The sequence below is a fragment of the Theobroma umbraticum genome, unplaced genomic scaffold (assembly GCF_002168275.2).
Source record: "Theobroma umbraticum cultivar Fairchild unplaced genomic scaffold, ASM216827v3 scaffold_4.1, whole genome shotgun sequence".
Taxonomy (NCBI): domain Eukaryota; kingdom Viridiplantae; phylum Streptophyta; class Magnoliopsida; order Malvales; family Malvaceae; genus Theobroma; species Theobroma umbraticum.
The window spans coordinates 8,638,537-8,656,470 of NW_018397258.1; the positions used below are offsets into that span (position 1 = coordinate 8,638,537).

A 17,934-nucleotide genomic window follows, 5' to 3' on the forward strand; every position below is an offset into this window, starting at 1 on the left:
CTAAAGCCTAAAAATGAGAAAGAAAAATGAAATTTGAATATTTTTCTTCCCAGTTTGGTAATGGAAAATTTTTTTTATGTAAAATACATTTTATTAAAAAATTTAATATTTTTTATTGTTTAAATAAATTATCATAAATATTTTTTCAAAAAATATTTTTATGAATCATAAAATTTTCCATCTTCAATAAATTTCTGCCATCTTACTAAAGTATAAACGTTTATTAATCATGCAATGCATCCAAAACATTTTTTTAATATTAAGAATATTATATATAAATAATATTTAACTTTTTTATTTATATATTTATTTATTTTTCATCATATTGTTATGTTAGTCTGTTAAGTAAATCAATCCTAAATTAGAAATTAAAAAAATTAGAGATTTCCTTGTGTGAAAATTTTGTTTAATATTTTATAAAAAAAATTCTTTACTTGATCTTAATTACTTTGTATTATACTAAAAATTTTAGTATTTTAGTAAACATAACCATAGTGATATCATCATTATGAAATGATTGAAAACAAATAATTAATCATGTTTTGTTAAAAAAAATTAATTACTAAAGAGAAGAAAAAAATATAATAATGCTTTATTGTTTTGAGAGATCAATCATACAAGGAGGGAAGGGTAATATTTTACAAGTGAGATTGATCTTAGGGTCCGTTTGTTACACTACAATGTAAAGCACATTATCTATAATGTGACTTATTAAATTATATTGCAGCGTTTGTTTTGTAACAGATCACTGCAATGTAAGATTGCAATGCAATCATCATCAGCCATGGGATGTTAATGTGATTGCAGTCCAAAACCAATGCAATCACATTACATTGCACTCTGCAATGTTTTTAAAGATAATTTTACCCTTCAATTTTATTACCTTATTAAAATATTTATAATATTATAATTAAATAAAAATATTAAAATAATATATAATATAAGAATAAAAATTAAAATAAAATAAATAATAAAAAATTAACATTTATATAATATAGGTAAAATTAAATAAAATTATAATATAAAAAATATTTTAAGAAATGAAAATAAAATATATAAAATTATAATAATATAAAATAAAATATATGACATTAAAAAATATTTTAAAATTATATTATAATAAAAATTAATATAAAAATATAAATATATTAAAAATAAATATAATATTTATAATTAAATAAATAAAATATATGACATTAAAAATATATTTAAGAAATGATATTATATAAAAATATAAATATAAATATATTAAAATAAAATATAAAATTATAATAATAAATAAAAATAAAATATATGATATTAAAAATATATTTAAAATATGATATTATATAAAATTAATAATATAAATATAAATATTTAAATAAAATATAAAATATTATAATAATAAATAAAAATAAAATATATGAATTTAAAATATATTTAAGAATGATATTATATAAAATTAATAATAAAATATAAATATATTAAAAATAAATATAAAATTTATATAATAAATAAAAAATAAAATATATGATATTAAAATATATTTAAGAATGATATTATATAAAAGTTAATAATAAAAAATATAATATATTAACTTATATTTTAATAATTAGGGGTAATTTTGACAATTAACATTACATTCCACTAAAGTACTTGTAAACCAAACACTGCAATGTTATCTTCCTGCATTTTATTCATTATTTTACTTACATACCAAATACTGTAATGTTATTTTCCCTGTAATCACATTGCTTGCAATCACATTACTTATAATCACATTGCATTGTAATGTACCAAACGCCACCTTAAAATTTATCAGATCAATTGTAGAGAGGAAGGAAGAGAGATGCAAAATGTCTTACACTATTCTCAAGTATAAGATATTTTGGGTAAGTCAATGTAAGTTTTTCGGTTATCTACAAAACATTTTATATTTGTAAAATTTTTTCTTCCTTCTAAATGGAGGAAAAAGATTAAAAAATTTTAATTAAATTATGCAATTAGTTTTTGCACTCTACAAAAAATGTAAATAGTTCATATACAATAATTTGTATAAATTAAATAATTATATTTTGTTAATTTGTTAATTTCAGCCTCTAACTTTAGCACCATTAAATCTAATTGTTAATTATGCGAATATAACATTTTGACTAAATTGACATAATACTTCTTATTGTTATGGCATTGACTATTTACTAATGTGGTATTGATTAGACTTCTTGTAGGTATTGGTTCACTAACAGCTATTGATTGAATATTGAACCTTTATTTAGGTCTTTAGCCATAATAGATAGTTAGATAACTATTTCTACTCCGACATTGTATCAACATTAATGAATAAAAACATATTTAATTGTAAAACACTAAACCTAACAAATAATACAATTTTTTTTCTTTAGAATTAAAGAAGAAAGATTTGAATCTTACTTTTTAAATAAGAGATCATGCATTAACTAATGAACTAAATACTCAAGTGCAACAAATAATATAAGGTTACTATCTAATACTAGTGAGAAAAATATATCATATATTCGATCAAACCATGTACCTAACAAGAGAGAATAATGAATAGGCATAAGCTAGAAATTTACCCATTTAATTGACATTGCGCTTAGGTAGCAAATGCTTCATTTTTAAAATCTGAAATGCTTGTCAACCTACATAACAAAAGAAGGATAATTTGATATGTATGATAAAAACAAAGACCTACAAGACCTTAAAAAGCTACTAGTAAATTGAATGGAATTAATAAGGAACCATCATATGATTCAACTTGATTACTTTCCACTAAAGCAAGGACGAACAGAGGACGTATCATGGTGAGAGAAAAGTCAAGAAAGGGTGTAATGAGGAATAGTGTCAACTAGATGCCGAATCAAAAGAATTGTTATAGATTCCAATTCTTAAGGGTTTGGTGTTGTTTCTTCTGCATCTTGGTACTCAAAATGTTACATCTGAGGATTGTTAAAAAGGCTAAGAGGATAGAATAGCAGTCATTAAAGCATCCATCAAGAAAGTGTCGTGTCAATATTACGTCAACACATAATCAATGTCATGTTAATAAAAAGTGTCGCATCAACTTGATCAAGATATCACTTTAGTAATTTAATTGGTTAAATTTAACTGTATTAGATTTAAAGATTAAAATTAATAAATTGACAAAGAACAAACACTTAATTTATACAAATTATTGTATAGAGATTTAATTTATATTTTTTAAAAATACAAAGACAAATTACATAATTTAACCAAAATCTTATTAAAAAAAGATTTCAACTTTATCGAATGTGGCCTCTATTAAGCATTTTTTAGAATAAAAAATATCAAGGAATTTAAAACAAAGAAAATAACGTACTATCTTTCTTTTTCTCATGAAACAAGTATATTAGTTTTAGGTTTTATTTTGGAAAAACAATGGACAATTTTGTATTGTATAATGGTTAGATTTAACTATATTTTTTAATTAGTGACTTAATTTGTGCATTAACACTTTTTTCCTTCTTTATTTATTTTCATCCTATTATCAAAAGTATCTTAAATGAAGAGCAAAATGAGCACATCTCGTTATCTAATCGCTTTTTTTTTAATGTTATTGACTTTAATAATTTGTTCATAACAAATACATATGACTCAAACCCTAATCTAATTATGTGTGTGATCATTATAAACAATATGTTTTATTAATAGATTTGAAAAGAAACAAGATTTTAAATATTTTTCAAATAAAGTTCATAATAAACATCCATCTTGGTCAATGTAATTTTTTTTTTGAAAAATTAAATGATTCATAGATAAAATGGAAATTGAAAGTTCCCTGCAACTAAACAAGACATGAGCCCAACTTTTGGATTGTTATCACATAACAAACCAACAAAATGGCAAGCCCACGATCAAAAAACCAAAGTAAGTTAATGCAATAGTTGAACTTATTATATTTATCTTGTAATCTTAGTTATAGTTTATTTTGTAAACTCTTAGCAACTTGTATATTATAAATAGATTATGAAAAGTGTAATTATTTGGGTCTAAGCACTATTGATTCAATAACATTTTGTATCTAAATCACGTTACTTTTAAAAGTTTAAGCTAAAATTGCTAATAATTATTGCCTTATATCTTTATATAAATCTTTAATAATCATATTCACATATGATATGAGATAAAGTATCACAATCTCATCCACTCAATTCCTTTATATCTTCATCAAAGTCACACATCACAACCACAATCAAGGCCCATTAGATAGAATCGAGATCTAACTAGTGCAATGTGAATTTTCACACTGAGCTAATACATGTTTAAATACCAATTGTAACGTCTCGGGTCCAAGTACCATTGGTCTAATAAATTTTCGGGTTTAAATCTCATGACCTTTAAGAGCTTAAGCTCGAGTTACTAGTAATGATTGATGTATGCTCTTATATAGGTTTTTAACAATCGTATTCAAATCTGATATAAGATCAAGTATCACAAAAAGAAAATGGCATTTATGTCTTCTCTCTCAAATTTTTTGCCTCACTTGTTTTTTTTATGGTAACAAAGTAGTGACGCCTTCAAGATGTTTTTCTTTTTTATCCTAAATCTTCATCATTATCATATAATCATGTCTAAAGCCTCACCTACTTTTATTATCAATATTGCATGTTGTTGCCAGCTTACAAGGCAGGCTCGAAATTTGTCAAACCTTAAATGGAAAACTCTAAACTCTTATTTGCAAGTTCACCACAAAACTCTTTCCACTTTGAAAAACACTGAAGTCACTCTCACTAGTAGGCACCACTTTGCAAAACTTACCACTGTACTTAACTCCATCAAGTTTTTTCTTAATTGCTAAAGTAATTACCATATCCCATGTGTCACAGACTTGGAACTTTAGCTTAAAACCATGAGGCTTTAACCTCATAAGTGAAGGCTAAATAAGCCTAACTCTTAACATAATGTGGAAGCAAAAACAATGAAGAAGGAAATTTAGAGAAACAATAATTTTATTATTCCTCACAGGTAAACAAAATACCTATGACTTATGCTAATTGCTTGGTTGGCAACTTAGTACCTTATAAAAAGACCCTAAGGGGGTTATTTATATGATAACCCTCTTAACCCTAAGAGAAATCCTAATCTTATTTGAGTTGCAACTAAAGTAAATAAGGATAACATAAATTAAAAAAGGTGTCATATTCCTAATGGAACAACTAACGTTACCCTAGTTGCCATTCCCTGACAACATTACACAATAATTCCAACTTTTATAAACAACCCTCATATGCATGCACCTTTTTTATGCATAAGCCTTGAGCACTCAACCTATCACTCTGCATTACTCCACATGGCCCATCTCTTTACGCCTTGTGTGTGCGACCCAACTCTGAAAGTGTCCTTTACAATGACAACCCTATTTGTTGCTGGCCCGATGAATGCTTGGGTTGAAATCTCGTGTCATGACATGTACATGCCTTCTCATATCTATCATGTGACCATTTCATCAACTGCACTCTAATATCCTCTAATAGAGTCAAGAATAGCTTGCTTCAAACACTTTCAATCCATTTATCGAAGCCCTTGACCATGTTGTTTGTGACATGATCACTCTTCACATTAGGATCAAAGGTTAGCTTTATGCATAAGATTAATGGTTTTTCCATCAACCATTAGTATGCATCACTATTTTCTATCTTGATCTTCGTCATTGCTTCATTTTATTCCCATTGATTACATGCTTTCACAACTTTTCAGAAGTTAACTTTGAAATCTAAACCCATAAACGTTTATTCAAAATTGTTAAATAATTATCTAACACACCTTCTTTAAGTTGCATGTGGCATGACTTTTGTGATGATTTCATCTAGCTCTTACCACATAACAAAATTGAATAAATTAATTAATCAAATCAATAATGAAATCAGTTTATCTTTTGGCCATCACTCATCAATGTTAATGATCTATTGAAGTCACTAATGAAAATGCTCAACAGTTGTAGAAACCATGCTCATGCATCTTCATTTTCAGGTTCCACGATAGCAACAACAATAGAAAACAATCCATAATTCTTATCGACGACTATAACTAATAACAAAGCTCCTTCATAAGGCCCTTTTAAGTGGCATCCATCAGCACCAACAAAAGACTTTCATCCATTACTAAACCTTTTTTTCATGACTTCAAAAAATAGGAAAAAAAAACTTTTAAAAGTAGGGTTCACACTAATTTATGGCCTTTTTGATTGCATGGTAATACTACCAAGTTTGGTATCTCTCACCATCTAAGCATGTAAATGCAGCAATTTATATGACCTAGAATAAGTCCTTTTAGGTTCCTCTCTTGCTATTTTCTTACCCCTACATATCTTTTTTAGATTCACTATCAGACCATATTTCTTAATCAATTCATGCTACATTAAGTTGTAAGACATATTTGATTCAGAATATAATTAAAAGCCAAGCATTTCTACTATCTAACACTTGTTGTGGCAACATGGTTATTGTTGACTCTTATACAAGTATGTTCACCCTCTAGTATTTTGATCTTGAATGCCTTCCTATCTAGAATAAATGTTACATGAATCCTTCAATTGCAAACATTCCTCTTATAATATGTTGTATATTTCTTGCCCTTTTTAGTCCTATATATCTCTAATTCTTCTTGAATTACATAATCATTCTTGAATACTCCAAAGTGATCAATGTTGTTAAATAACATATTCTTGACAAGCTTTACCTTTCCAAACTCATCATGTGCATAAAAAGTACTTGTTATAGGCTTATCAATTAATTTGCCCTTCCTATTAGAATGAAAGCTTCCATTATTCCCCTATTCAACATCACTTCTAAGATTAGATAAACCATTAACATTACTGTGAAACTTTAACTTTTATAGATGCATAACTAGGTGTAGAAACGATGACGTGGACTAGGAGTAATTTCGTCCTTTCTTTGGTAAGCGTTATTAAATATTTTGGCAACCAAATATTCAAGGTTTATGCTTTTGGAGATGTATTTTAAATTTTATGAAAAAGGTTTGAAAAGGAAATTATAGGAAGAAGGGATTATCGTTAATTACCCCTAAATAATAGAAAGAGGGCATTTCGATTAATTATTCTTAACTAATAAAAAAAAAGGCATTATGTTTAATTAGCCTTAAATAATGGAAAGATGGCATTCCCATTTATTACCCTAAATAATAGAAAAAAGGTAAGCTAATTAATTACTCTTAAATAATAGAAGTAAGACATTCCAATGATTACCCATAAATAATAAAAAAAGGTAATTTGTTTATTTATCTCAAAATAATAGAAAGAAGTTAATTACCCTTAAATAAAACAAAAACTTCTTTGACTTTATAAAGAAATTGTGACCAAGCTTCTTTAGGAAGATTTACGCCTTTTCTTTATAGTCGCCCCTTATTCTCCAAAGGTGTTTTCTCTCTTTTTTATTTTCTTTAACTCAAGACCACATTTCCTTGAACAAAAAAGCCATGATTTTCTTTCTTTTTCTTTGTCCTTTCATTCTTCTACTTTAAACCTTCATTCTTCCTTCTTGCTCACCAAATTAGTTGCTTCAAACCTCATTTATTCCCTTGCTAGCTTAACATACAAGAGAGAAAGAAAAACTTTTCTTCATCATAGTTTTTCTCTTCAGCTAATAAAAACTCCAAATTTTATGGTTTTATTTTTCAAAAAAATTGATTTCTAATTTTCTAGATTTTCTTTTCTTGAAAATGTTAGGTTTTATTGAATTTTACACCTCCAACCTCACCAAGATAAGGAAACCTTAAATTTGAGTAGTTAGTTTAATGGGTTTGTGAATTATACTAGAATTCTAAGTTAAATTTTAAATTAGGATGTAATTTAGCTAATGTATATTTATTAGAATTATTAATTTTAAATTTTTATGATATATTTGGGGTAATTACTATTATTGGTAATTATAGGTTCCATTGGTATTTCAATACTCAACTTGGATTGAGATATTAGTGGTGTTGGTTTTGAAGGGTGATATTAAAATGTGAGTGGACTTGCATTCAAACTATTTTGTTGGAAAATGCATGAAACTTTTTGAAATATTGTGCCTATAAATGTTTCGGAATGTTTTTATTAATATGTTCATAGGCACATATATTTATATATATGTAAGACTATATAAAATATATGTACATTTTTATTATACAAACTTCCATGGAAACTATCACAACTCAAACTAGGGGGTCATGAACGGAGCATGAGTTTAGTAAGTGAAGCCCGCGAGATAACAAACCAATTCAAGCACAATGCATATATCCATAGGTTTATGTAACCAACACATGTTCATTCAACAACATAACTTCAAAGTTTATAAATTACTCCTTGGCACAATGGACATAACAATGTTTCACAATATTCGCAAGCCATACATGGCCTAGCATAATGGGTTCCCCATACAACAACTAAACCAAATAAACAGCAACACAGTGCCTATATAATCTTAAGTATAACATAGTTTGAAAAAAAAATCACAATCAGAAATGAAAAATGACACAAACTTGAACTCAATAGAGTGGACTTGTCAAATGGTAAATGCTTACCAGATGTCAAGAGTGTCTGTGTAAGAGATGACATTAACCACCTGAATCCCGTAGTTTATTTATCTACATAATGTAAGAAATGATTGGGGTGAGTCATCTATAACTCAATGAGTGGGAGTAAGAAAAAATCTAGTGTAGATTGTGCAGAGACATGTATTAAAATGCATTCACAACAACCTTGATGAATGTTTTTCCATACAAATGAAGCTAATAGCACCGTGCCATGGGTTTTGCCTTCACAATAAGCTTGAAACTTGGTTTCTGTAAAGGACAAGTGAATAAGAGACTCGTAGGCCTAACTATGAACTCCACTCTTTGAGGAGCCTTAATGGTAACATTGTACATAGATGCAGGACCTACATTGGTGACTCTTCCATGGAAAATACCTATGGTTTGTGGTTGGCCACTTGTCATGGTAAGCTACATTGATGGGTTGTTAAGTGCATTATAACCAAATCCAAGAACCAATGATGAGCAATTTTTGGATTTTGCACCAACTAAATGTGCTACAGATGATCAACCAAAGCCTTCATGACATATAAACTGTAAATAAGACATCTCATCCATGTCATAGACTAGGCTAGAGTTTATTGCTCTGGCAAGTATCAATTGACCAGTATTGTGGGAGAATTTAGCATCCTTGTTCACCCTCTGGATCATTGGTTTTGCTTCATCGATAATTAGTATGCTAACATTGAGTTGCTCGCTTCTGCCTTGCTGTTTGGTGATGCTCTTGTTTTGGCCTAGGGTTTTTTTTTGTTTTGACGAGTCACAAGATCTAAAATGATATTTTGCTTAAGTGTTTTCTTTGTTTTTGAGTTATGTAGCTAATTTTTTATCGATAGCTGTCATAGGTTGTTATTGTACAATCTTCATATAGCTAAGGCAACTATTATGGCCATCAAGAGTTTTAGTCAACGAGGACTTAAGACTTAAAGTAGCAAGTTGCTAACTAGTTTAATAAAAATAACACTTTAAAAAAAAATGCATTCACAATGTAGACAGAGCTATCTACCTAACATCTCCAATAAGTGAGGTATGCAGAAATCATCCATATAGGATATTTACTAAGACTTATCAAAATTTTCATTCAAATAGTACTTTTACTAAACTTAACTAGTTCATTTCATGATCAAACTTAATAAAAGTCTAATTTGAACTTACATCAAAGCTTTCCAAACAATTGCTTAGTCGCACCTCGTATGCATATCAATAATCACATACTCAAGAGGTATTGCATGCTATTATGAAAATCATATCATTATATTCAAAGCACAATCATTGAATGGTACTTCCTGGATGTAATCAAAGTCAACATACGGTGGTTAGCCAACGGAATCAAATCATGCATAGTACTGATATAACTAGCAGAAAGTCAAATCACACACGGTGCTAAAGTAATAGATGGAGAATCAATCACACACAATGTAGAAGCAACTAATGAAAAATCAAATCACGCACAATATCGAAACAATCGGTAAAGAATCAAATGTCACAGGGAAGGAGCGCCACTCAACCACAATTAAATCAACATTTGGAATTTATAACTATTGAAAGGAACATGTAAACATTACCTCCAAAACATTAAATCATTTTCTCACATGCATAGCTACCCTAAACATTAATTCCATATACTTCTATTCATCAAATGTATCAACATATGATGAATCTTCGTTAATTCATTTATCATATACAATTACTCTCAAATATCGAATACAACCTCATATGAACAAATATATGGTAACTCAATAGTCTATAATGGTGCCTAGATAGGCAACTCATCATTCACAAAGTTGGAGACAACAATTCTCAATGTTGAGAATTCGAAGAGCAACAGAATGTATTTGCCACTTTGTAGCTCATAACAAAACAAACAGCACATACATAATTCATTTAAGGGTAGATAGTTCATAGAGGCTTGTTTTCCATTTCCAAATCGTATTCATACAACTTTTATAAGGCATTTCAGAAAATCGGAACAATATCCAATCAAAGGCATAATTTATAATTCATGGTCAACACTAACCTTGGCACACTTCTTCTAAGCACACAACAATTTTACCTTTTAAATTAGCATTCATGCATATATATATGTGTTGTGTGTGTGTGTATGTGTCATATAAGTCTTAGTTTTAAAATTAAATCCCCACTCACTGTGACAATTTAAGCACTCCTATAGCAACTTGGGATTTTATTGCTCACCAACAAGTTCTAAACTCAACAATTATTTTCAACAACCAAATTTGAATTTCTCTACTCATCAACAAGATTTCAAATTCAGCAATTATCTTTCTATGTCTAACAACAATGCTTAAACTCGAGTTTCCCCTTCTTACAAAACATAATTAATTATTTCTTGGCATTCAAATATTCTTTCAACACTAAACTTAGCCTAACTTCCATCCACTTTGCATTCTAAGTTTTAAAATGCTTAAATAGTCACCTCAAATGCCCATTCAAACCAATCTCAAGCTCACCAATCGACCAAATTAAAGGGAGGGAACCTCTACTAAATCAAAAATAAAATTTAAAGTTATATTCCGATTAAAATGCAATTCAAAGGATTAAGAGGCTTGATTTTACCTCTATAATGGTTTTTTAAGCTCTAAAATGCCTCAAATGAGTGCCAGCAGAGGAAAGAAATTTTATTTCTTTTTTAGTTTCAAATGGGCAGGGTGCCCAATGCTTAATATTTTTTTGCCTTTCTATATGCATGTATCGATACATTTCTAAATGTATCAATACATTCATTTGAATTTCACTCACTTCTATCAATACATTAGGCAATTTATCAATAGAAATCAAATAGAATGCTCTCTACCTAAAATTTATCAATAAATTGGAGAATCTATTAATACATTTTTCATAGAATGTCGCTCTTCACAAATCTATTGATATATTTGGATGATGAATCGATCAAAATTATGCTGAATATCCCTTAGTTCAAATCTATCGATACATTCTTGAATGTATCGATAGAAATATTACAAAATACCTTCCTAGTTCTTCTTGCCAAGAATGTATCAATACATTAGTGAATGTATTGATACATTTCCTCCAGAATGAAAATTTTCAAAACCTCTAACTTCCTTAGTCCAAATCCAAAACCCCAAAACCATTCTTTACTTTAATCGACACTTCAAAGCAACCATATAACTTATAGGTTCAATGCTTACATTCAAGCAACAACTCCAAAGTTCCAATTAAGCTTAAAATCTCATAAGTTCATCAAACATATTTCAACATTTTGCCTAAGCATCATGACTCATACTTCCATAAACTTAGTTCATACACAACATCCATTAATATCCTCAACATATCAAAATTCAAAGTCATTCTCTATAGACATAAGCATAATCATAAGTGTACAAGCGTATACATTAAGGTTCAAATTAACTTATCAAATAACTTATCCAACATCACACATAACCCATATCAAAGTTAGGGGTGTTACAGGAATAAGACTTTGAAATATATAAATTGTCAATGTAATGGTATTACTAGTTTTATGAGTTATGGATTTTAAATAAATTTGCTAGACTCTTAATGTGATGATAATGTTAGTTTTATAAGTGTTGGTTTTAAAGGAATGTGCTAGATTTTAAATAAAGGAATGTTAGTTTTACATGTCATCGATTTCATGTTTTGAAAAAAAAATTTGATTAGTTTTATGTAAAACTCTGAGTGTTGATGACTAAAAGAAATACAAACATGAATGGACAAAATGATGCTAGCCTTGTGGCTGGGAATGACAAAAGCAATGTTATGAGGTCATTAACTATAAGTAGTGGGCCATTGTTACATCTACACATGTAAAGGTTAGCTACCTTGTGGATCACCTTCATAGTGGGGCAACAAAATACCATTATCACAGGTGGCCTATAAAATGGGACGACGAAATACCAATATCACTACACTAGTGCTACTTAAGCAAGCTCCACCGAATGATATGTTTTCAGATGTAATGTTTATGGGCAATTGACAAATTGAGTTTTAAAATGTGTTTCCAAGCTAGTTTATATTACCTCGTGATATATGAAAAGTGTTTACAATGTAAGTTCTTATATGTAGATTGAATATGTCTTGGAGGAAAATGGTTAAGAGTTTTAAAATGATTTAAGAATTGAGAATTGCATTCGTAGTTTTGGTTCCAAAAAAAAATTACATGGTCTTAAAGAAAAATGGCATAGATTTATAAAATACTCCTTCACTAATATTCTTGTTCCCCTCGTATGTGTTTCATTGAGGTTTTATACTCACATTTTAAAATTCATGTTTTTGGTTTTCTAAACAAAAGTTAGCTAGGTCGTAATAAAGTAGCTCTACCCTTATCCATCATAGTGGCATATGTTACTCTAGCATTCACTAGGCTCTACCAGCCCGTATCACTCCACTCTCTTGTCATGTTTAATTTTGTACTTGATAGAAGTGTAGTAATGTTGATGTAGCCATCATGTTAAATACTTATGATAGAGAATATATAAAGATAATGCCAACACTTTATATTTTAATAGTGAGTTAAGGCACACTCAAAATATGTTAGGTGTTTATATATGAATGGTATATGAATATGATGGAATATTGCTATATGAGATGTGTCAACACTATAAGGCTTGCTCGGGTTTAGTGGGCTTTGCCTATTAGGCCCTTGTGTCGACCATGGCTTTGGATTAGGTCGTGACAATCACTATTAAGTGCCCTATCCTCATTATCTAAATTCTTAGCACCATTACCTTTTGACTGATTTTGTTGATCATCACTCTCAGTTTCAAGCATCCAATCAACAATCTCACTAAACGTATCAATTCCTTATTCCTTATCAGTGTCCATTTAAACACTACTAGAATCACTTTCACTCATATTGACATAAGAATTACTTGCCCCTATATTGTCTTTACCATTACCACTGTATGAAATACTAGCACTAAAATCAACGTTCTTTTTATCGTTGCCTTTCCCATTAACTACACTACTGGCATTAACACCAACAATATCTCTACCTTTACTAGTAGATAAGCTACATGCACCAACACCAACATTGTCCCTCCATATACCAGCACCAACACCAACAATCCCTTGACCTTTGCCACTAGCTCTAGGACAGAGCACTAATCGGTTGCAACTAAGCAACTAACCGAAACCAACTACAACAATAACTGTCGGCTCGGTTATTTAGTGGTGGTTGCTAGCATTAGTTGTGACTGAAGGTACTAGGGTCACCTCAATTCAGTAGTCGAGGGCACTCTCCCTCTAACTAGACTTATTGAAAAATCGAGGGGAAGGGGGAAATTCCATTAATAGACTTTATTAATCCCCCACTCCTCTTCTTTCTTCCCCTGTCGACCTTCCCTCATTCTTTATTTGTCCCCCCTTCTTTCTTCCTTCTTTCTTCCTTTATTTGGTGCTCTTTGTCGTCTCTTCCTGTCGGTATCTATCTTCTTCCATGTTGCCAGCCACCTTTATTGGTGATATGCTTTTTCAGGTGATGGGTGTAATGGGATGGATGTTAATGTTAAAGGAATGATTTTTTGTATTGAAGGGCTAAGATGTCTACTGGTGTTTTTGTATAACTAGTTTGTGAACAAAGGACCTTGACTGCTTCCATATCAACCTTGACTCTATGAATGTACAGGGATTACTATCTTATTTAAATGAAACCTAACTTTAAAAAGAAAAACAAAAAACTTTCAATCTACCAAAAGCGACTAAAACCGAGATCGACTTTGGTTAATGGATTTTTCATTGTAATCAATCGATTTTAGTCGATTGAAATTTTTCATCAGTTTTGTCGATTTTGATTTCTCCCTAAACTGAACCGACTGATACACTCCCTTAACTAGCTCCATTAACTATTCCTCTATCTTTACTATAGCCACTAGCTACACCAACATGCTTTTTGCCTCTACCACTAACTAGACCAACATTCCTTCTCTTTAAACTAGTAGTTGAACTACCAACAACTACGTTACCTTTTCCTTTTACCACTACCATTTCCAACAACATCAATATTTTAACAACATCAATATCAATATCAAGCATATTAACATTATTTACATTAATAAAAGAGTTACTCGATACATGGTTTATTATTTGCACAGCAATTATAGGTATGAACATTAAGTATAAGTGGATTTTCTTGGAACCTTGATTCATTTTGAACAACTTCAGTGCATGTTCATCACTTCTCAACTCAAATATTTCTTGGACTTTGGATATCATGCATTAATGGCTATACTCATTCTCTTGCCAATAATGGGATCATCTACAATACCTTCGAAGATGTCAGTTTTCAATTTTATAAAAAAGTGTCTACCATGGTCAACATCCATATATTGAACCAATCACTGTTGCAGTAAAACCACCATGTCATACGAAACGTCACTAGCCATCAATAGTTGTTACAACAAACTAATTTTGCATCGAAAATAGAAAAATTTTCAACTAGGATTTCAAAACCTCAAATTGTATTGGATTAAAGTCAAAGTTTAGGGCTACAACCCTAACCGTAACCTTAATAACTCTTGACAATAATCTACTTTTTAATTGAAAATACCAAAACTTTCATACTAGGGGTTGAAAACCCCAACTTAAGGTTAAGATTAGTGTTAAAGTTTCACTTACCGTAAATGATGAAATTGATGAAATTTTCTTAGCTAAATTGATGCACACCAACATCTAATATGAAAATATTGTCTCTTTCCCTTGATTTTCTTTTGTAATTAGTTCCAATTTCAAAAAAGTGTTTAGAGTTTCAAAAATATTATTTTGGTGTCAAAGGTAACTGATTTGCACTTGAATTTCTTGAGTTTTTGGATGTTTAATGAATGATTAATCGATTAATTAATGTAGAAATCTTAAAAGACTTAGCAAAATTAACTTCAATTTTTTGTGACGAGAGAAAATTAAAAAGAACCCTTAATAGGTTAAACCCTGTAATCTAATTCCAAAGGACACGTTTCAATATTGTTTTTCAACTCATGAGTATTTAAATAATTTTCTAACTTCCGCTAACCATGTTGAGGATTCTGAATGGATGTTTCTTTTGATACTAACGAACTAAGATGAATCAGGTCAGAGTAGTGTACTTTTTCCCATTGTTTTGCTATTAATTTACCAACAAAGAGGTCACTTTTTCAATAGAACAACACTTCTGTATTCTTTCTACAAAGAAGAAACTCGTTAGATTTATAAATCCCCTATATACTCAATTTTCGTTTTGAATAAGTAGGACCTACGATAGGATTATATGCAAGGAAAATTAGAAATTTGACACCATTGCTCAACTTATTTTAGAATCTTTCAAGATGATAATCGCCTAAAAAATTGGAAGAGTCTGCCTCTAGCGGCTTTTTGGAATTGGAATTAGCTAGCTAATAATTAACTTATTTTGTTCTTACCCATCTAATCCATGATCAAAGAGCTTAATCATGCAATGATCTAGAGCGAGCACCACCTGGATCGAGCATAATCATGCAATGATCTAAAGCAAGCTCCATCACTCCATACCAAACGCTGGAGCCAGCTCATCACTCCGTACCAACTGAGAAACCAAATGCTTGAGTGAGCTCATCACTCCATGCCAAACGCTTCTCAAGCATGCAACATGATCACTAGGAGCCATCACAGATGATGGCCAAAATCAACTACTATAAGGTCCCAAATTCTTAGGCTAGTTGGATGAGAAAATCGATGTTAATATGCAAATTGGCATAGCAAGGAACGTCAAGGTGAAACTTTAACATGTTGCAAAGCATCACATTGAGAGGGATTTTTTGCTTCTACACAAGGAAAAGATCATGAAAGCATGTTAAAACCGATGTAAATTTGAAAATAAGTTTTAGACTACTAGATATACGAAAATAGGTTGCAAATCTTACTATTGTTTGATCAACGTCTCTCAAAACATGTTATAAGGAAAATAATAGAAAGATAACATTAAAACTACAATCACAAACAAAACCATGAACTCTTTCAGACAATAGCATTGGCAGCACTTGCAATTCTAGGCCACAGATCGGCACACTCCTTTCCAATGGGACCAGTAATAGCAGATCCTGAGAATATCAAATCAATGAACCCAAATAAGTTTCAAATATCAAATCCAACAACATATCAATTTACGCTAGTGAACCGCAAATCAATAATAAAGGCAGTGACATAAATAGCCTAACAAAAGGTAATTCCACTACACCGAAGGCAGTAACAACAATCGCAGACAAAAAATCATCTCTCAAGTCATGTTTGGGAAACCATACTTCTAGAGAAGATAACTGACACTTCTCAAGTTCTATGATAACTTGGAAGAATAGAAAAGAAGATCTTTACAAAATCAGTGAATGGTCTTCTTTTCATAATTTAGATTTGGCGGCAACAAATTTTCAGGAAAATTTCTACACTATTGACTTGATTTCACATCTGACATTGCAAGAGCAAAAGAATCAAACCATTAAATGAACTTCATCTAAAACCCACCCAAAACAACATAAACAACAGAACAGAATTTTTGCATTTGACTTCATAATTCAAAACATGCACTACTATGTAATTGAAAATATCAAAATAGAATGAAGAGATAAGTTGGTCTACCTTTCATTTCTCCCTTGGGGTTGACAATGACACCAGCATTATCTGCAAACAAATAAATAAACCCAAACTAAGTTTCCAACAAAAACAAATAAATTCTAGTAGCATTATCTGCGAACAGATAAATAAACCCTAACTAAGTTTCAAACAAAAACAAATAAATTCTAGTACTAAGTAACTAAATCAAATATACCAGCAGACAGGTAACACAATGCACTAGATAAACAACAGCATCATGCTGTTTAAAACTGGCGAATTCCTATTACTCTATGCTTCCCATTAAGAGTAACCAAGAACAAAAATCAGTTACCCCATTATCAAAAAGAAGCAACAAAAACAAATCAAAGATAAAAAGATTACAAAAGAAAAAGAAAGAAAGAAAGAAAGAAGAATGTTTTGGACCTTCGAAGTACATGTAGACGCCGTCCTTTCTACGCCAAGGTTTGCGTTGTCGGACGATGACAGCAGGCAACACCTTCTTCCTCAAATCGGGCTTTCCTTTCTTGACGGTGGCCATGACCATGTCGCCGACGCAAGCGGATGGGAGCCTGTTGAGACGCCCTTTGATTCCCTTCACTGAAATGATGTAGAGGTTCTTGGCTCCCGTGTTGTCTGCACAGTTCACCGTTGCCGCCACTGGTAAACCCAGCGACATCCTGAACTTGTTCCCCGCACTACCTCCCCTTCCTATTGCAAAATTAAAAGAAAACAAAAGCCTGAGATCACCGTGGTTTTTTGTTTGGTGAATCGGAAAGTGAGGTAAAGTGGGTTGGAAAATGAAGGAAAAATTTACCTCGCTTCGACATTCTGGAT

At 30.4% G+C, this 17,934-nt stretch overlaps 1 protein-coding gene and 1 non-coding gene across 2 annotated transcripts; both read right to left on the bottom strand.

Moving 5' to 3' along the window:
* Window positions 1-16,390: 16,390 nt before the first annotated feature.
* LOC110413957 (large ribosomal subunit protein uL14x/uL14z/uL14y) lies at window positions 16,391-17,928 on the bottom strand. The gene is made up of 4 exons (XM_021424990.2): window positions 17,915-17,928; window positions 17,524-17,808; window positions 17,125-17,166; window positions 16,391-16,592 (listed from the first exon to the last, which is right to left on the bottom strand). Exons 1-4 carry the CDS (start codon window positions 17,925-17,927, stop codon window positions 16,510-16,512), a joined length of 423 nt encoding a protein of 140 aa, XP_021280665.1. The 5' UTR covers window position 17,928; the 3' UTR covers window positions 16,391-16,509.
* Window positions 17,307-17,453, bottom strand: LOC149527397 (small nucleolar RNA snoR137). Its single transcript, XR_016351109.1, has one exon. It is a non-coding gene; the product is annotated as a small nucleolar RNA snoR137 (small nucleolar RNA).
* Window positions 17,929-17,934: the final 6 nt, after the last annotated feature.